This window comes from Lathyrus oleraceus, chromosome 2 (genome assembly GCF_024323335.1).
Source record: "Lathyrus oleraceus cultivar Zhongwan6 chromosome 2, CAAS_Psat_ZW6_1.0, whole genome shotgun sequence".
NCBI lineage: Eukaryota > Viridiplantae > Streptophyta > Magnoliopsida > Fabales > Fabaceae > Lathyrus > Lathyrus oleraceus.
This window is the reverse complement of record NC_066580.1, coordinates 337,990,918-338,011,465: the sequence shown is the minus strand read 5'-3', so window position 1 is coordinate 338,011,465 and position 20,548 is coordinate 337,990,918. Positions and strand designations below refer to the sequence as shown.

The following is a 20,548-nucleotide window of genomic DNA, read 5'->3' as shown; positions in this document are numbered from 1 at the left end:
ATATAGATAACAAATAAAGAGTAATACAGCATCAAATGAAGTGTATAATGTGATGTTTGATTAATATTTCCAAATTCTGCACAATACAGCATCTAGAAAGCGTTTAAATAAGATGACTGATAAATCTACTCTTTTGCTATTCACATAATTCTAAAGATATACTAAAACAATTTGTGATTCATGTTGGGTGAAGGACACTACTACTTGTGGAGGCCCTTTCATTAGACCAAAACATAAACATTACTGTTACATTAGTGTTAATTAATCTATCATGATTCATGAGGCAGCAGTTATTAAAACTAGGAATCTCGTTTCATCATTTCGTCCCTATCTATGAAACGCTCAAGCAGCTCCTTCTCTTGCAAAACCAAACAATCTTCAGCCTTGCCAAACCATTTGTACCGGTTTTTTGCTATATAATCATACACAGCATCCCTTATTGGAGTTGGTATCACCCACAGCCAGCTCAAAGCAGAGTAAGGTAATGGCAAGTATGACAGTACACGCAATGCAGCTGCATAATAATGTCACAATGAGATCGACACAAGAAAAATGACATGGAAAACAAGAGTAGTGAAAATGTAATTAACTTATGTTCATCTACTACCTAAATAATCTAATCATTTAGACAAAATCCTAAAGGATGCCTTTGGCAAGTTCCCTTAATAAAGAGCTCATTCATCATCATACAATACGAAAGATTATGGAATACACAAGAAAATTTACACATTCAAGGAAACAAATGCAACTTTTGAAAAATTCACAGTTGGCCAACATAATCAATAAACCTCTCCCAAGTAGAAAGGTCACGGAGTATACATACTCACTTCAAGATGAGAAGCATCATCATTGTATGGTATAGTACATAGGAAAGAAGATCGTGAGTTAATGAGAAATGAACTAATTTTTCTCTTCATCCAAATTAGAGGACAGAGATTTTTATTTATATTTTTTATGATTTTCTCTTCTTCCAAATAACCTTTGTCAATTTTGCTTCTCTCCATTGTCTTTCCTTTCATTTTCTTCTCTCATCGACCAAACAGGGTGTAAAAGCTTTTTGGTTTTTATATATCTGATGTAGGGATCTCACCTTCTCCAGATTGGGTTGAAATCACTTAACCCATTCTCTTGTCCCTCCCTTTCCTTTTCCTCCAATTAAAAGAAAACCTCTCTGTATAAAACTAACACCTTTTCCTCCAATTAAAAGAAAACCTCTCTGTATAAAACTAACACTCTTACTTGATTGTTAATTTTTTTGTTGCGAAGACAGGAAAAAGGGACAATTGAATGCAATCCCTACACTCCCCACCGACAGTGGAAGCCTCAAGCACACTAGGTCACCCTTTATTTTTACTTTTATTTTGGTAACAAATCATGATTGCTAGATTGAGTAGTTCATAAAATTCAGAGGGTTTTATAAAAAGAGGTACGAGAAAGAATAAATACTTTGCACTATGAATATGGTTTAACATAATTGATGATAATTAGACACTAAACTCATAATTCTAGTTAAATAGGTGAGTGAATTCTAACCGGTAGATCCCTGAGAGAATACATTCAAGCCTTCAATGAATAAAAAGCGGCGTAGAACATCCTCTCGTTGAAGACCAGATGCTCTCAAGTATGGCTCAGCAGCATTAGACTGAACGCAGCAAAATTTGATCTTCCTATCCTTGTCAGCTCTGATCACCCATTTCACTCCTGCCAATACACAATTGTTAAAACTGTAATAAAGAACATTAGACCAATGAGCACAAACCTTCAACAATGCATAAGCTAATAAAATTTGGAACATTGACAAGCTAAACAGAATAAGTTATGACTGAAAATAGCTTATTCATTATTGAACTGAAAATAGCTTAGCTTATTCAATATTGATTATTAGATGCTTAAGACATGATGACATTGTAAACCCTAAAACCTTGCCCTAATTATGAAATTCTTAAAAAAAAATCCCTTTAACAAAACCACTATGTGTTCCTATTAACAATCCATAAAAGCACATGAATGGAAGAGTGTTTCCTAAGAGAAAGTGAAGAGTGGGAATAAAACTGATAGTACCTTGGTGACAGAGATGGCAAACGCCGTCGTAAAGAACAACTCTGGGTTGAAGGAAAGTGGGAGTGACAAGCTTCGCGACGGAAGAAGCAGAGACGTCGACGTCGACGGTGGTGCTGGAAGTGGAAGAGAGTGAACGAAGGAACGAAAGTGAGGAGGATCTGAAAGTTGACGTGTCGGTCAAGCTTCTAGCGACGCCTCTCTTCATTGTAATCATATTCATCTTCTTCATTTGTGCGTTGGTGTGTGAAATTTGCAACCAAAAAAAAGTGCTAAATACCAATAGAGCTTATTTTCTTTACTCTAGAGCTTTTAAAAACATAAAGATTCTGAAAAGTTCTAAAAAGATCATGATACAAAAATATTAAAACTATCATAGGTTAAATTGATATTATGCGTCTCTTAACCTTTCTTTTGTGAAAAGAGAAATAAACTCGAGATTGACATTTTTTATTACTTTCTAAAATTGAATTTTTAAAATTTGTTTTCTATATAAAGAAGAAGTAGTAGTAATAGGTTGAGTGTTTGGTTCAGGTGTTTCCATGTGTAAGTGGTTTTCTCCCTTACTTACTTTCTTTACTAATATTCACACCATGTGCACCCCTTCTTCTTAACGAGGCTCTGATACCATACTGGCCGGGAGCCTCACATATCATGAAACTCAGTCTCAACTGAATCGTCATCAAACAGTCAACCATAGGCATAACACAGACTATCAATTAAAACTGATATTCCATAATAGTGAGGACCGTAGCATGGATCGAAGGTCAGATGTTTTCTGATACACAAGATCCTCAGTTGAGGCAGGTGTAGAGCATACTTGCATCTATGTGGGGGATTATGATATGAATATAGTAACTAAAGCTTTTAGGGAGAAAGAGAGGATATTTAGAACATAGTTGTTCTTGAACACACAAAGAGTTTTTATTTATGATTGCTTGATCAAAATATTTTACAAGAGCCCTCCTTTTATAGGCAAGGAGGAGCATAAAAGACAAAAGCAATACTATTACAAGCATGGCACTATAGAAATGCCTTTTCCAAAAGTCCGACACCCTTATCTCTAAAGCATACATAATAGAGTTACTTTTACACAAAAAGACGAGAAAATACTATTCATAAGCATGCTAATGGCCCATAAGGGACACTTGTCACCTAGTCTTTGAAAATGGGTTCATGAGATGGGGACATGTTCTGATCGGATAAGTTCTCATCAGAAAAACAATCTCCATAACGTGATGACTCATGTTGCCAGATGTCATCCATCATGTAAGTGTGATCCATCAATTTTCTATTAGCTTCTTCCACTTGTCCTTCTGAGAATTCAGCTTCCATTGGAGAATCTGGATTCTGTTGTATGGCTTGAGTTGAGCTTTCTCCAACTTCTGGTCTTCTGAATTTTCCATGACTTATACAAGTTGTATTATCATCAAAGTTCTTTGGGTCATAAAGATGGATGCAGTTGACATATTCCATTAATTCCCTTGTGATTTTTAGACTGGGAGGATAATCATCAATTGTTTCCCATAAGTGAACATAACTCTTACAATTAAGTAACTTTGTTTCGGGATCCGTCTGATAAGGCCTGTGTAGAAAGAAAACAGACTTGAGCTTGTTAATAGCTTCTAAGGCTAATCCTCTCTCTTTGACCTCGTCTATGACTGGTTTTAATTGAGTCCTCCACCATTGCAATGGAGAATACCATTCAAGAGTAGTCCAAATCAAGGACTTGTGATTTTCGGGATTCATCAGGTGTTCATACATGGCTTTGGTGGGAATAAGAACGGGCATATAATATAATACTGTGGCACACCAGATATACCATAAATGGTTTTTTGTGAATTTGGCATTTGGGTTTATTAAAATTGGTAGGAGGAAAGGTGTGTCAGGGAAATAAGGAGTATGATCCGGGAGTTTATTCCTTATGATTTTTGTCATGTAATAGAAGAGATTGTTCCTGGCATACTGTTTGAGCTGAGATGGAGAAGAGGAGACTGTTATTCCTGGAGGGAGATTTCTGGTTGTGGATGCATGAATTGGTAGTGGTTTGACCATAAGAATCAAAGGGAAAGAGTGTTTGGCTGTGATGATCTGGACAGGTTTCATAGGTCGGGATAGTAGATCCGGAATCACATTTTGGGTCCCTTTGATGTGTTTTACCGAGAAATCATATCTGGAAAACCAATCTTTGAGGCGAAGGGTTTGAGGATCCGGTGGCATCTTATTTTTGAATTCAAGGATCTTGGGAAAAGATGAATTATCCATCTGTACTTCAAACTGGTAGCCTCTTAGGTGGAAGTCAAACTTTTGAATTCCCATTTTTACGGCAAGAGCTTCTTTGTAAGTGGTGTGGTAGTGTTTTTCAGCTTCTTTAAATTGGCCACTGGCATGACCACAGTAGTATCTTTTCCCTTCAAGTTCCTCTATCAAAACTGCTCCCCAATAGTGATCACTGGCATCAGTCTGTAGGATTCTTTTCCCATTTCCAGGGATTTTTAGGGCAGGTGGAGTTTGTGCGATCTTCTTCAAGGCTTTTACTGCTTCGGTTTGCATTGTTCCCCACGGTGGGGGATTTTTCTTTAACATTTGTGATAGAGGGCTTGTGTATTTCGCCAGTCTTGGAAGGAAATCTCTGATATAATTAATTATACCAAGAAATTGTTGGATTTGTTTGACAGTGAGATTTTCATCAGGAAAGTTTAACAGTTCTTGGGCAATATGGGGTTGAGGTTGGTATTTCCCTTGGGAGAAATGCATCCCTAAAAAATCAATCTCTGTTTGGCCCAATTGACTTTTCCTTTCAGAGAGCATAATTCCATGTTGTTGGGCTATTTGAAGGAATCGGCCCAATAGTTGTTTATGGGTCTTTTCATCTTTTGAGAACAATAGCACATCATCAATATAGATGAGGATACTATTAAGAATGGGTTCAAAAATTCTTGTCATGGCCTTTTGAAAGAGTGACGGCGCAACTTTAAGCCCAAATGGTAACACAGTCCATTGGTACTGGGCGTTAGGAATGCAAAATGCTGTTTTGTAACGATCCTCTGGATTGATACCCAATTGCCAAAATCCTGACTTAAGGTCGAACTTAGAATAGATTTGGGCATCTTTGATGAAAACATTTAAGGAAGAGGCCTTTGGAATGGGAAATTTATCATCTTTGAGAAAATAATTTAGAGGTTTGTAATCAATTACTAGCCTCTTTTTCCCTCTTACCTTTTCAGATCTTTTCTCCACATAAAATGCTTGACAAGCCCATTCTGATTTGGTGGGCTCTATCAGACCTTGCTTGAGCAACTGGTGGCATTCTTCCCTTGCCAATGAATAATCTGATGGACTCATTCCTGGATGAGTGGCCTTGGTTGGGTTAATATCTTCATTTAGCTTAAAAGGAAGTTGAACAAAAAAGTCCTTATTTTTCCACAGGGGTTTCGGATGGCGGAATTCTTCATGGCTGTCTGCGCAGAGTTTGAGTAGGTTGGACTTGATTTCTTCATAACCAACCGGGATCTTAGACAAGGAATATAGTTTCAATATTCCAGAATAAGGCTTGAATTCTCTCTTGAACTTGATTCCTGTGGGGAGAATTTGAAGTCTGCTTGCTGCTGAATAGACATCCATTCCTACTACAATATCTTTGTTTGGAAGATTACTGCCAATGACCCTGGTCCAGACGATGCAGTCGGGGAAGAATTTAATTCCTATTTTCTCCTTGGTCATTAGATTTGTCTTAAAAACCTTCCCATCTGCTGCTACAAAGTATGCGGCATGTGTTACCCATGATTCGGCTGGGAGAATGCTAGGGTTCATCATTGTAATCTGGGCCCCAGTGTCCATGTAAGCTATAACTTTCTTTGGACGTGAAAACTTCGTCGCGAGGACATGAACTTCGACACAAGGGAGAGGTGGAGTAGGAAGAGAACTTCATATCTCTTTGAAGGAGTAAACAGGGAGATATCTGCCATCTTCCGACTCCGAAGATGATGATTCATCAGACGAAGAGTCTTGGAGGGCAAAAATTGTTTCTTCGTCAGCAGAGCTTTGCTCAGAATACAATGATTCTAAGTCTCCTTCTAAAGGTTGAAGGGAGTTGACCAGTTTTGCAGCTTTATGAGTATTATTAGGACATTCTTTAGAGAAATGTCCCTTCTTCCCACAAATAAAGCATCTCTCATTTTTCCCTTTTCCTCTAAAAGGTTTTCTTCTGAAGAACTTCATATTCTTCCTTTTCTTTCCCTTGAAGGTCCTATGAGATTTGGTGTATTTTTGTCTTTGGTGTTTCTTTTTTGTTGTACAGCTACACCTTTTGTCTTTACACTTAATCTCCAGGTAGGGTTTTCTACACGCGTGTGTGAATTTTGACTTTTGTTCTATAACTTCTGAAAATTGGTGATGAAAACTACAAAGCTTTTCAAGTGCTTCTATTGTCACCTGGTGAATTTGTCTAAGACTCATGGTTTGGATATCTCTTTGAGTTGTGGCTAACATTCTATGGATTTCTGGCTGGAGTTCTCGTGGTAGAGAGGAAACATAGGTATTTTTGAGACTAGGGTCATTATATCCATTAAGGACATAATATCTTTGTGCCATCCTGTGATAGTGTCGGTCGAGATCCTTTGTTTTGAGGGAACAACAATTCATCTCAAAGAATTCTTGTCTATTCTTCCTATCAAACATCTCCATATCACCGATAAATTCACGATGAAGCACACCAAGAACATTAGCTGTAGTTTCTAAACGGTGTAACTCATCTTGTTTGAAGGTTCCAAGATTGTGATACCATTCTTTCATTGTGCCTGTCATCCTACAGCAAAATTCTTCAATGATCTTATAGCTATCTGCACTTGTTTTCATCATCTGGGTGTCAAGCCAAGCTCCAAATTCAAGTAGTCTTTTTCTCCAGCGACTGGGTGGAATGTCATCAAAGGTGAACCAGGGACCGCCATTTGGTTTAATCTTTTCAGGGATCAGAGTTTCTTCAGGGGACTCTTCTTCAAAAAAGGAATCTTCCTCTTTTATATTTGCCATGAAGAGTCTTGGGATATAGTTGTCTTCAGATTCTGATTTTGAGGAAACAGATCCTGGTGTCTCATCAGTAGATGTTTCCTGATCAGAGTTATTGTCACTATCTGTCGAGGACTCATCTTCCTTGCGTGTCGATGTTTCAGCAAGGTGGTGATTTTTCTGGGAAGATTCGTACTTTCTGGTGATCGCCATGGCTTGGAAACCTTTATCTGGAGTTTCTTCTTCTTTTTGGATTTTTGGAGGAGGTGTTTCAGGGATATCCTGAGAGTCTGAGGATGAGGCGCTTAGGCAGGAAGCTTTGCCTTTTGTCTTGGAGGTCGAAGGAGTTGAAGTTCTAGTAGATTTTGGCCTATAAGCTGTAGGTATGTATCTAACCTGATCTGGTGGTGATGAAGCATAGGTAGGGTAGAAAGGAGAAGGCCTTTCTGGTTGTTTAAAATATGTAGGAAAAGCAGGAGGATCAAAGAAAGAGTTTTCAACGGGCTTGGGCTTTCTTTCATGAGAGGCTTTTAAGAAATCATCTATCTCTTTTACTTGGCCTTGTAGATTTCTGATCTCTCTTTCCTTTTGGTCAAAGGTTTTGCCAAAAGTTCTCTCTTCTAACATCTGCCGCAAATCACGATCCAGCTGAGATACTTGGGCTTTTAAGCTCCTGTAGTGCTTCTGCATTTTTTGGGATAAAACCTTGAGATTATCATCTGTCTCATCAATTTTCTCAGCAATCTTATCCACCCTTTTGTCAAGGCTTTGGAGAATCTCATTTTGAGAAACCATGTTTTCAGATTGCCAGTTTAGCACTTCTTCAGCTTGAGTTAAAGGCTTAAGCTTCCCATCGGGCTGGACTTCACTGGGATGGATGAAGGGTTTAGATGTTCTGCCTGTGATTGGATCCATTTTCCTTTCCAGGGAAGGAAATTGTCGTTCGTACTCTGGAGTTGCAGCTGAGTACATAAAACAAGGAATTGGTTGGACGACAGTTGGAGGATGTAGTGACTTACAATGGTCTGTTGGTGACCATGTAACAAGGGTTGGATCGTCAGGTGGTAACAATCCTTCTTTCCTGAGGATTTTTAGTCCTTCCTCGTAGACAGAGAGGGGTTTCTTTTTCCCATGGATTCCTACCCATGGACCATTGTCTGGATCAAATCTTCTTTGAGGAGGTGGAGAGGGTTTACACCTCCCTTTTTTATTTGTTTTGGGAAGAATGATATCTCGGTCAATATCATGGTCGTGCACCCAGCAATCACAATCTGGGTCACATCTTGTAGGATCAACATCCCAGATGAAGTGACCATCTATTTTGTCAGTGTAGATGGGTTTTCCTTCTGCTGTAACAGCATGGACAGGACACCAGTCTTCCTTTAAAACTGGTTGGATCATCATTGTCTGGAAGATTGGGGATATTGAGGTTGAACCTTCGTCTGGCTTTTTGAAAATCGTCTTGACCCTCTTGTCAGTAGATCTTCTGAAAGTAGCCTCTTGGGATTGGATAGGCCTTCTATCAACATGAAGTCTCTCGTAGTTGGTAATCCATTCAAGTGGAATTAGTTGAGTTAACTCTTCCCTTGTAATTCTTCTCGGAATTTGGACTATAGAGGGTATGTCTTCTTCTCTATTGGTGACAACCAATAGTGAATCAGAAGAGCAACCTGAGAGAGGGAGATCTATCGAGTGATTCTGCAAGCGGTATATTATCTGGTGATGGAGAGTGGCTGACATAGCTTCTGGTACTTGGTCAGTTCCAGTGATTTGAACCTGTACTTTAAGTCTCGTGGATAAAGTATTATCACTGAGACTTACGTTATAATTAGGAAAAATGGTGAGGACTACACTCCCTGCATGCAGTGTGGTGAGAACAGTTCCTATCACAGCGTTTTCATAGTGGAGGTAGCTCGAGTCCAATAGAGCTATTTTGCAAAAGACAGGTTGGTTCTTTCTTCCGTGTATGGAAAGGATGAGCCTGACAGCCCCAAAGTGTAAGGCTGTATATCCTTCAGTCTTCCAGTGATTTATGAGATATTGGGGAATCTCCAAATCTACGTACTGCTCCTGGTTCGTAGCCCTTAAGCTACATTGGTCTAGTCTAGACGACTGGACATATTCTTTCATATGAGGGCGGTTCGTAGAGATAAGATTTCGGATGGATCTGGTAACACTTCTTTGTCTTTTGAAGATGTTGTACGGACTTAATAGATGAGGTATTGTTTCGGAAATTTGAGCATCTTCTGGAACATGAGAATACTCAATAAGGTTTTCTATTTTATGAGAATTTATCTTTTTACAGAGTTTAGGGAGAGATAAAGAAGAAGTAGTAGTAATAGGTTGAGTGTTTGGTTCAGGTGTTTCCATGTGTAAGTGGTTTTCTCCCTTACTTACTTTCTTTACTAATATTCACACCATATGCACCCCTTCTTCTTAACGAGGCTCTGATACCATACTGGCCGGGAGCCTCACATATCATGAAACGACATCTTTTTATTTTTTAAAAAGAAAAAAAATAACAAGTATTAATTCCATTGATTTGTATGGCGGGAAATAAATTGAGTCGAGTCAAATCTGATTTATTTAAGTTCGATTTGATAAGAATTCATTTTATTTAATTTATTATTAATTTTTTTTCGCTCGAACTCGACTTAATAAAATTTCATAAATAATTTGATTCAGCTCAATCGTTCGAACTCAGTCCAATTTGATAACTCAAAAAGGATAAAAAAAATAAATATAAATAACTATAAAATAAAAAAATTAAGGTTTAATGCATCTTTTGGTTTCTTAAGTTAATTTAAGGTTTCACTTTCGTCCTTTAACAAATAAATATTTACCTCTTTTTCCTATACATGTCTCTGATAGTATGGTCCGGGTATAGAGATAACAACGATAAATCGGACAAATGAAACACACAACCATTTCATTTTCACGGTTTGCTTATCAACCATAATGCCTAAAAGAAAAACACACAAACATTAGACATATGTAACATATCAGGTCAAGCAAAAAAATGCAAAAAGATGAATTCTGAAGGTGTATCTCTGATTTATAGAAACACGTTGCAACTTTGTGAAAATACATCTTAGTAAGGTTCTACAACTCAGCAACACATAAATGGCGGACATGCATTTTGACCCAACATCCAAAATAATGCATTTTTCAATAAAAAAACCTATCAAACACATTGTTCATGTAAATGACATATCTAAACTAGGGTTTTTTTTTATAAAAAAAATAACCAATGTTTTCAAATAAAATCTCAAAATAATCAAATTTTCAAAAAAATATACCAAAATAACCATTTTTTTATACTGATGCGTCAGTTGTACTGGCGCATCCAACTAACCTAGAAAGGAGGCACCCAGAGCCATGGTGCATGCATGCAAAGTCAATGCATGTATATGCCACATGCATTGGCGCATGCATGTGGACGCCACATGCATTGGCGCATGCATGTGGACGCCACATGCATTGGCGCATGCATGCCTTGATGCCACATGCATTGGCGCATGCGTACACTACATAATGTATGCGCCAATGCATGTGGGTATGCTCCTTTCACTTTTAAAAAAAAATTAATGTTAAAATTATAATTAATTAAATGAAATACTGAAAATAAAAATTATATTATATTATAATGAAAAATTACATAGAATTGACAAGAAATCCAATGATCCGCCCGATTGAAACGCCCCCATGTTCCACATCCAGGTGCGTTAGCCTGTCTTCGATGTCTCCCACGATTTTTCTGAGGTGATTGGGGTCTTTAAGTGCTGACATGATCCAATGGTGACTGGTGTAAAGGTTCGATAGAAGGTTCAACGGTATTTGATAGATGTGTCATCATTTGTCCCCAATAGCTGAGGGGGTTGTCGCCAACCGTGCTTCCGTAATTAAATTCAGTGTCCATTTTGGCGTAGTTGGGTCATTGTGGTTGGGGTGAATTGTGGACAATATGGTTGTCGGAATTAGGACATTGAATCGGTTTGAAAACGAATCAATGGTTCCTAGGATGTACTATAGTCAAACAATGGTTAGGTGTTATGGCGATGAGATGTTTGGATGGTCATTGGTGGGGGTTACGATGGCATGACGCTGAATCGTATGAATCATCTGGGCTATACACTTTTGTGATTGCTGTGTATGGTTGTTGGTGGTTAGGTTTCGATTCTTGGTTTTGAGTTTTGGTGTGTGGCATGAATGGGTTGCAACGTTTGGTGTTTGGTGTTTGGTTGTTGGGTGTATATGGTAGGGTGATGGTGTGAGGTTCGTCGTTGGGTTTGGGCGGATTGACATTGTTCTTGGATGAGGATTTGTTGTTGGGCGTATGTTGACGAAGCTAGTTGGCGTGGATCAATCAAATACCTTGGCTTAGACATAAATTTTGGCGTTGTAACCGACCTAAATCATGCCATATAATGTTGAGTTGGTCTAACACTCTGTATGACTAGTTCGTTTAAGATGTGTTGTCGTTGATTCCTCCAATGATGACACATCTCTTTTGTGAAGTCTCTCCGGTCAGAATAATCTCATTGGGCATCGACTCTTTGTTGATGTCAATCTCCCAAACATGTCGGAGGTTCTGGAATTTGTTGTTGCATGTCGAACTGCAGTTTTACACAGCCACTCTGGTGCATCTCCACAGTAGTGAACCGGATAATTAGTGTTTTTGTTGTCCAAACTGCATCATCATCATGGTTAATCTGGTGATTAAGACCCGAATATGGCCTCAAGATAAACTGTACAAGAATATGACATGATTAGATGATATGTAATTGGATAATTTTTTTAAAATCAAATATAGAGTTGTGTAGTAGTATTACATCGGTTGGTCCGATGTGGTATAATAGATTGCAATAGACTACTACAGCGTGTTTCAGACACCTGTTGTAGTTCATCCCTTTAACTGACCACCTAGATCGAAAAGATTTGAAAAATATTATTTATAATTAGTTGTAATATAAAGTCTAATAAATTAGATGGTAAATTTTTAAACTTACTTTGTTGCAAAGGGGAATATGAATGGTTTCTCGTTTACCGGGGCGAGTGACGACATTATTGACCAACCTCATGCTTGTAGCAAATACGCACATGAATAAAACGTACAAGTATTTTTTTTTGGCATTTTTACACAATGCAATGTATAGATGGGCCAAAACAGCTGAACCCCAATTATATGTGTGTACCTTATTTATGTTTCTTAACAACGACAAATACATAATATTTTACCGTATTACCAGTACTTTTAGGAAATAAAAAATTACTAAATAGAATCATAATAGAACACCGAGCTTTAATTATTTTTTCATACTCGCTAGATTCTTCGGTTAATGTTATACTCGTATAATATTGTTTGAGATATTTTAAGTTAATACCTTGACCCCTAGCTTGACTAGAAGTCTCTCTCGTAGTTGTGTCATCACACAAAGGGGCACCTAACAATTCATTGCATATAGAGTTATCTTGGTTAACTCTACCATTTACGGTCTTACCATGGATACGTAGACCTAACAACATGTAGACGTCCTCAAGTGTGACGGTACATGGTTGTACGGGAAATATAAAGGAATGCTACTGACGGCAGTGACACAAGATGGCAATAATAATATTTTTTCAATCTCATTTGCCCTAGTTGAAGGGGAGACTGCTGAGGGATGGAGTTTTTTCCTAAAAAATCTCCGATTGCACATTGTTTCTCAAGCTAACTTATGTTTGATCTTTGACCGACACCCTTCAATAGTGATTGCCTACAAAAACATTGATAATGGTTGGCAGGGTCCTTCATCGATGCATGTCTACTGTATTAGACAATATCGCTCAAAAATTTATATGGGATATCAAAGACAAAACATTGCGGAAGAAGGTTGTCAACGCAGGTTATGCATTAACAGAACCTTCTTTCAAACACTACCGTGAAGACATCATATTATCAAATGCAGATGCAGTACGATGAGTCGATAGTATTTCATTGGAGAAGTGGACTAGTGCATACGACAACGGTCAACGTTGGGGCCACATGACAACAAATCATGTGGAATCAATGAACTCTGTCTTCAAAAGCATTTGAAACCTACCTATAACCGCTTTAGTGCAAGCAACATATTTCAGGCTAGGGGCGATGTTTGAGACAAGACGTTCCAAATTGAGTTCAGTGTTACAATCTAGGAAGTTGTTCAATGATGCTTCAATGAAAATCATTAGACACGAAGCTGCCAAAGCTAACACACACGTGGTCACGATGTTTGACCATATTGAAGGTTTCTACGGTGTTGTTGAGTCCATGGATCACAGTGAAGGTGTGTCGATGGGATAATATAGAGTGAAACTAGATAGAGGTTGGTGCGACTGCGGAAAGTTTCAAGCCTTTCGTATGCCCTGCTCCCATGTCATAGCGACATGTTCAAAGGTTCGACGGGATTCATCCTACTTACTATATGAAGTTTACAAAATCATAAGCTTGCCCAATGTTTACAAAATTAGCATTTCAGTGGTAGAAAAAGAGGATTACTGGTCTGAATATTAAGGGGACATTCTCTGGCACAATGAAGTAATGCGAAGAAAGAAAAATGGTCGCCCAAACAGCATCCGTATTCGAACCGAAATGGATACGGCGAACAAAATGGTTTGATTATGTAATTCATGTCGTCAGTCGGTCACAATCGTACTAACTGTCCCAGTGTTGGAACAAACACAACATGATAATTTTAATTGTACCTCTTTTGTTTTATATTAAAAATAACATTTTATTTCATATGATAACTTTGTGAGAAAATACCATCACAAACAAATACAACACAAGAAACACATAAACAACAACACAATAGACTACAACAAATAAAATATCATTACTATAACTATGCGATTACAACCATCAAAACAATTTTGAACATATTATACATCATCATGTGAACGTCTTTTTCAGTCTTAATATTCACCCATACACGCATTTCTCCATTTTGGTTGAACGTGAACTCAGCCATTGAATTCTTCTAATCCTTTCACCATCTGCAATTTCTCCATCTAACCAACGGTTCAACGTCCGATTAAGACGTTCCAACGATTATATATTCCAAAATTGATTTTTTATCAAAGACTGCATTGCTGAAAAGATTAAATCGACATTTCTCTTGTGAATGTATTCAGACATGGTTAAAGAACACAAAATTGAAGGAGATTGAAGGAAAATGAAGGAAATTGAAGGAAATGGAAGGAGGGTAAGAAGTTGTTTGAAAATATATGGGAGATGCATGGTATTTATAGATGAACTCATGCATGCATGCGTTAATGCCATAGGCGCCACACACACATGGCAGAAGCACACGTGCATGCGTCAGATGTATGGGCGCACACACTCAACCACACATGCATGCGCCAATGCCATATGCGCCACACACACATGGCAGAAGCATACATGCATGCGTCAGATGCATGGACGCACACACTCAACCACACATGCATGCACCAGCTCCAATGGCGCATAAGTGCAATATCATTGCAAGCATGCGTCAGCTCCAGTGACGCCTCCTTTGAATGGTTATTGGATGCGGCAGTTCAAATGGCACATCAGTAGGGAAAAGTGGTTATTTTGGTAATTAATTTGAAATTTTGGTTATTTTGGTATTTAAATTGAAAAAAATGGTTATTTTAAATTTAAAAAATCTCTAAATTACCTATTACATAACCTAATGCTCAATTTCTATGTATATTGATGGAAAAATAAAAAACTTATCAAATGTTAGTGAAATTTGATGTTGAATGAGCTCTTTAATCGTTTTGATGTTGATGGAAGAAGATTTGAAGTGACTTGAATGATTTTGAATAAATGTTAGTTGAGAGATTTTAAGAGATGAGAGCGAGATAGTTTGAGAATATTATGAGAAGTAAGGAAGGAGAAAGGGTTTTGGCACCCTTTTGATTAAATATCATTCTGAGTTACATCTTTGTAAGTAAAAAATGAAACATCAATACGTTGAAACTTGATGTAGATGCATCTCAGTAATTATTTTTTACCATAGCCTTAAGGTTTAATTCAAAAACGATTGTGTCTTGGATGCGTCCGATAATATATCTTCAAAATCTTAGAACAATTTTTATTTTTCACAAAGGATGTGATATTAATCCATAAAGTGTCTTTAATGATTCCCTTTTTAAAAAGAAAAAAAAACTCAAAACTAATCTTCTCCAAAACTCTTCAAAAAGACACTCTAAAAAAGATCCCAAGATTATGAAGAAAAAAAAAAGAAAACCCAAGAATCTTACATTTAAACTTCTACATTAGATAGTGACACAAACATCCCACTCGATGCCTTAGATATTAAAAAGAATGTTTTGATATTCATTACAATTAATAGGATCATCAATTTATAGTACAACGATACTGCACTAAGCCACTACTATATTGTACAGCAATAACAATCAAGTCTCATTCTTCTAAATAATAGATCAAATTTTGTTATAATGTTCTGTCCACTTCACACTATGTCATAGAGATTCAAGAGAGTTTTACATGGTAAACTAATCAAAAATTGACTTTCAAGGCCAACTAAAAAGTCTGCTTGTATTCTGGGTGATGGTTTAGACTGGTCGTTAACAATTTACTAATTATCCTTTGAAGCCAGGGCAGTTTTTGATCCGTACTTGGAGAAAACACCACTCAATGCAGCCTTTTCCTTGATCTTTAACCTGCACCAGAGTCAACAATTGATGAGAAATGAACACAAAATTGAATTCATGCTAAAAACAACTATGATGCACAGGAAAATCACCTTTTCGCAGATACAGGAACATCTAAAACATTTTTTGCATTCTCTTTTGTACTTGGTTTTTGCTTAGGGGCATTCTTTTGTCCAACTTTGACAGATGCTTTCTTCTTTCCAACAACCTGCTTTGAGGGAAGTGAACTGATTTCAGAATTATTTGCCATTTCTACTCTGTCATCACTATCCAAATTCAAAGCAGTGACAAACTCTTCATTCTCCCCATCACTTTCCCTTTGATCATCTGCATTATCTAAATCAGTTTCTTCCCAGGTACCTCGGGCAGAATCGTTCATGTCAAAATCCTCATTTGAATCTTCTTCGAAGGAGGGCAAGAGAGGTAGAGTAGTGTTGAGATTTTTTCTTAATTTCAGAGAAGAAGAGGAAGACCGTGCATTTACAAGCTCGCATTTTATCTGCTTCTGAATTTTGCCAAAAGTAATAGTTTGTCCGGTGTATAACTCTACAAACCTGAAGAATAGAGAGCAATTGAGTTAGTAATAAACTTAAGAGACTAGTATAGAAAAAACAACTTGAAAAAGCAGTACAAGAAGCAAAGTCTTTCAATGTCACAAATACAATGATCAAAATTTAATAGATCCAAATGCTACATGCATGCCCTCACTTCATTTAAGTCAAGTAAAATAACATAAAGAAGCTCGAATAAACTGGCCAAGAAAAGCAAACCATCTTTTACTAATTTCAAATATTTATCATTATGATAAACCCAATGTATTGAAAATAAAACACTTTTAACATTGTCAAAACTCATGAAGAAATCACCAATGATATATTTTTCATTACAATAATGTTATGCATTGTATGTATTAAATTTAAACATACTATTCCTATATTTTCCATTAATGTTACATGGTTGAATTCAGAACACACCTAACTGCATCTTCTTCATGCTTGAAATCAACAAAAGCAAAACCCTTACAGATAGGATCCCTTGTCTTCTTGTTTCCAATAACAGCAGGGACTATATTTACTATACCCGGAATCCCTTGAAAAGCTGATTTCAAATCCCTATCAATTTTCCTTTTCTTTGGTAGATTCACCAAACGCACTTGGCTTCCGATAGGAACAGCCTTTTCATCTGCAAAGTGAAATTTCAGATTGTAAGCTCAAAAGGCATAAGACAGTCTGGGACTAGACCCCAGCCTTTTTTCTACAAGTCTTCAAATTCTTTCCAATAACCATTAACATAACAGCTGTGCAGTTTTCTACAAGTCGAATTATAAAAATGTTGAGAAGATAAAAAAAACAGAACTCTAGAGGCAAATATTTTTTTGAGAAATTCCTTTAAAACTAAGCACTAGTGCACAAGTTTTGTGTTGATTGTACCAACCAATAAGCATTGATGCTACTTACGATCAGTGGCGGATCTTGAGGAAAATTTTGAGGGGTGCCCAAAATTAAAGTATATATATATATATATATATATATATATATATATATATATATATATATATATATATATATATATATATATATATATATATATATAAATTCATAAAAAATGATCATAATTTGTTAGTTGATTTGGTGGTTATTTTGTGTTTAAATTTCAATAAGGATGAAGGTTCTAATGTTGGTAACAACACTTTTTTTGAAAAATTAATATAAAATTGGTGGAATCAAAAGTGAACTCCTGACCTCATGTAGAAAAGAGGTAACCTCTAACACTCGGCCATATGAATTTGAGGGGTGCCATGGCTCCCTTCGGCCCCATATAATCTGCCACTGCTTACAGTATATCTATATTTTTATTCCTTTAACCATGCTCCACCTACTTAAGTTGTTGGATTGGTGTTAGAATAGAAATATTTGGCGCAACAATACGGCTGCTGCCAGCCTCTTCACTTGTGGAGGTAAGACTACCTACATCCTCCATCCCCAAACCTCCCACATGGTGAGAGCCTCGTGCACTGAGTTGCCTTTTATTGGTATAATTGTTAGACTTCTATGCTAACCAAATGACCTAAACATAATGAGTCTTGATACACCGATAAAAAGTGGGTGTGCCACAAGTTGCCCACAAGCATCATTCTCTAAGACAAATTATAATGTGCAGTTCTCAATGAAATAAGGAAAAATCAAGCAAGCTTGTATCATCGAAAATGAGAAATTACTTGGTCATGGATACTCGAAATATAAAGGACAACTAAAGGAAGAGTCAGACTATAAGTAGCCTACGCCAGAACAAAGAGATCCCGCCAAAAGATAACAAGGGAGAGCATTGTCAATTCGACCTGCAACATTAAGGACAACTCAGCAAAACTAGGCCCAACCCCGATAGGGAAAGGATAACCGCAAAAAAAATATGTATATTACGGTCTCTCACTTAAAGCATCTCACCCCTACGGGCCTCATGCTTGAGGGACTATGTACACCCCAGATAATTTATAAGGTTGGGCTCTGGTCCTGGATCTAGAGCAACTCACCCCTCTTATAAGGGATGATCCAAGAAGGCATAAACGGGTTAGGCGTGTTAGTGGACCGGGTACTCTCATAAAGCATCTCGCCCCTACGAGCCTCATGCTTGATGGAGTGTGTACCTTCCAGATTTTTAGGAGTCGGGCTCCAGTCCCGAGTATGGGTTAACTCGCCCAATTTGATAGACCAGCCCATAATCGGCATATCCAACTGGGAGATATTACACATCTGCGTGCGGATATGGTTTTAAATATACATTAAGCAATCATGAATGGACAATGATAGACATGGGAACATGAGACTTAAATCTCTTTAATCCTCTATGCTAGACAAGTGATACATGGAAGGTCTTCGCTGACCCTCGCTAATGAGGTTAAATCTGAGTTTCACTGGTCTCGGTCTCACACCGGTGAGGTACAATGGTGTACTTTTGCATACAACTTGCTTTACCCTAAAGAGTGAGTTGCTCATTTTAGATGAACCAACTCTCACGGAAAAATGCTTAATGCACACATTGTCAACAAAACCAACGAATGATCAGAACCCCATCATTAAAAGCATAATAATTCACCAAACAAATCATTATAGCTACTAGGAGCCAAAATTTAAAACAGTGAATTTGGATGGGTTACCTATCTTCTTCTGAGCATCATTTTTGGAGGCAGTGTTGATAGGGTTTGTTTTAAGCCTTTTCAAATTAGCAGCTTGTGCTCGTTTACTTTGCTGCAATTCTTCAAGCATCTTATCTTCAATTGAAGTGTCATACTCTTTCCCTTCACCAAACCCCTTCGGCTTCTTTTCAAACCACTCTCTCATCTCATCAGACGCAACTATCTCTTCTTCCACATCATCATCATCATCATCATCATCAGCAACCTCTTCGTCGTCCTCTTCATCGTATTCGAAACTAACATCCTCGTCATTTTCGTCGTCGAAATCCTCCTCAATTTCAACTAGGTTCACGCTTCCACTTCCTCGCTTCTTCGCAGCCTCCGGGTCGAATCCAGCACCACCGCGTACGGCGCGCAGACACTTCACGCGGAGTTGCCGGAATTGTAGGAGACCGAATCTCGAAACGAAAGAAGAACGAGGATAAATAACACGTGTGGTTTGAAGATAACGACACGTGTTGTTTACAGAGGTAACCGCCACGGAATTGTTCGGTGCCGGAAATGCAGTTGCTCGGAGCATTATTTTATTTGTTAGTCACAGCGATAGTGTAAACTTCACCCCTTCCGGATAAAATGTTTATAAGAAGTTTAAAGTTTTCAAATTTTTAATAGTTATTATGTATTACAATTTTAAAATAAATTGATATCAACAAGGTTTCGTGGTGTAGTTGGTTATCACGTCAGTCTAACACACTGAAGGTCTCCGGTTCAAGTCCGGGCGAAGCCAAATTCAAGTTTTTTTCAATTTAAGTATATTATTATGCATGAATATTTTATAAATTTGCTGGACATTTTGTAACTTCAAAACTTTTGAAGTATAAATTTTCAAAATATGTTTATAATGTGAATAATTCAAAATAATAAATTAGGAATATACTCATGTAAGATTTTTTTTTTAAATCTAAAAGTTTTTATTAATAGAATCTTCATAGTAAAAGACATTCTAAATTTTTCATTTATAAACAATTTGGAATATGTTTTTTTTTAAATATATATAAACTATAAACTATTTTATAATGTTTTTGTACATTTCATAATATTAAAATATTTAGAGTGTAAAATTTTTTTTTTTTCTTTTTAAAAGCTTCAAAATATTATGATATGAATAATTCAATTATAAAAAATTTTGAGTATAGTATAATCATTTATGAATTTTACAAAAAAAAAAAAAACTTCTAAATTTCTTGTTATCATTTACGTATTGGTACCAAAATTAGTATCGATCGATGATAGAGGATCCTGAATTGATGGTGTCAATCTCCGATGCGATAACGTATATTTGCAAGGTTAGTGCTCCAAGGTACAAGTCAGTTCATGGTATAATATGAGTATAGTGAAAAGTGGAGATTAAAAAAGTGTACATTGAATCTCACATGTATTGACTTTATACATTGGATTATTTTGTGGGGCTTGTATCTGGTCAGGCCTTTGCTTAGGGCCTCTAGTCGGTGCATAACAGTTGCCCAAGGCTTTGTCGGGTGAGAACCAACCAAAAAAGTCTTCAAAGTTATGTTCGGCATCTAGCAATGGTGTTTAACCTTGGAGAGAATCAGAAACGTTTTGGATCAGTTAAAAAATTAGTGGGAAAAAAACACATTAAATGCTTTC

The 20,548-nt window shown here is 37.1% G+C and overlaps 2 protein-coding genes and 1 non-coding gene across 4 annotated transcripts in view; 1 reads left to right on the top strand and 2 right to left on the bottom strand.

The window, feature by feature from the left end:
• Nucleotides 1–19,514, bottom strand: part of LOC127119394 (uncharacterized) — a 61,197-nt gene extending 41,683 nt beyond the window's left edge. The window contains exons 1-4 of one of the 2 annotated variants that reach the window (XM_051049622.1): nt 18,902–19,512; nt 16,722–16,929; nt 15,840–16,301; nt 15,484–15,756 (exon numbers count right to left, since the gene is read on the bottom strand). In XM_051049622.1, coding sequence (XP_050905579.1) covers nt 15,672–15,756; nt 15,840–16,301; nt 16,722–16,929; nt 18,902–19,460 — 1,314 coding nt within the window. In that variant the 5' untranslated portion in view covers nt 19,461–19,512 and the 3' untranslated portion in view covers nt 15,484–15,671. Of the gene's footprint in view, nt 1–15,483; nt 15,757–15,839; nt 16,302–16,721; nt 16,930–18,901 lie in introns of those variants that run through there. The other variant, XM_051049623.1, reaches the window with a different exon arrangement.
• On the bottom strand, nt 37–2,418 carry LOC127119396 (uncharacterized). Its single transcript, XM_051049625.1, has 3 exons — nt 2,062–2,418; nt 1,534–1,701; nt 37–514 (listed from the first exon to the last, which is right to left on the bottom strand). The coding sequence occupies exons 1-3, from the start codon at nt 2,288–2,290 to the stop codon at nt 300–302; spliced, it is 612 nt and encodes a 203-aa protein (XP_050905582.1). The 5' UTR covers nt 2,291–2,418; the 3' UTR covers nt 37–299.
• A 79-nt stretch (nt 19,515–19,593) lies between the features above and the next one.
• Nucleotides 19,594–19,667, top strand: TRNAV-AAC (transfer RNA valine (anticodon AAC)). The gene has a single exon. It is a non-coding gene; the product is annotated as a tRNA-Val (tRNA).
• Nucleotides 19,668–20,548: the final 881 nt, after the last annotated feature.

Coding starts and splice junctions, on each gene's coding strand:
- LOC127119396 (XM_051049625.1), bottom strand. CDS start 2,290: ATGAAGAAGATGAATATGATTACAATGAAGAGAGGCGTCGCTAGAAGC. Junction 1,702..2,061: donor TTGCCATCTCTGTCACCAAG/GTACTATCAGTT, acceptor GTGTATTGGCAG/GAGTGAAATGGGTGATCAGA. Junction 515..1,533: donor ATTCTCTCAGGGATCTACCG/GTTAGAATTCAC, acceptor ATTATTATGCAG/CTGCATTGCGTGTACTGTCA.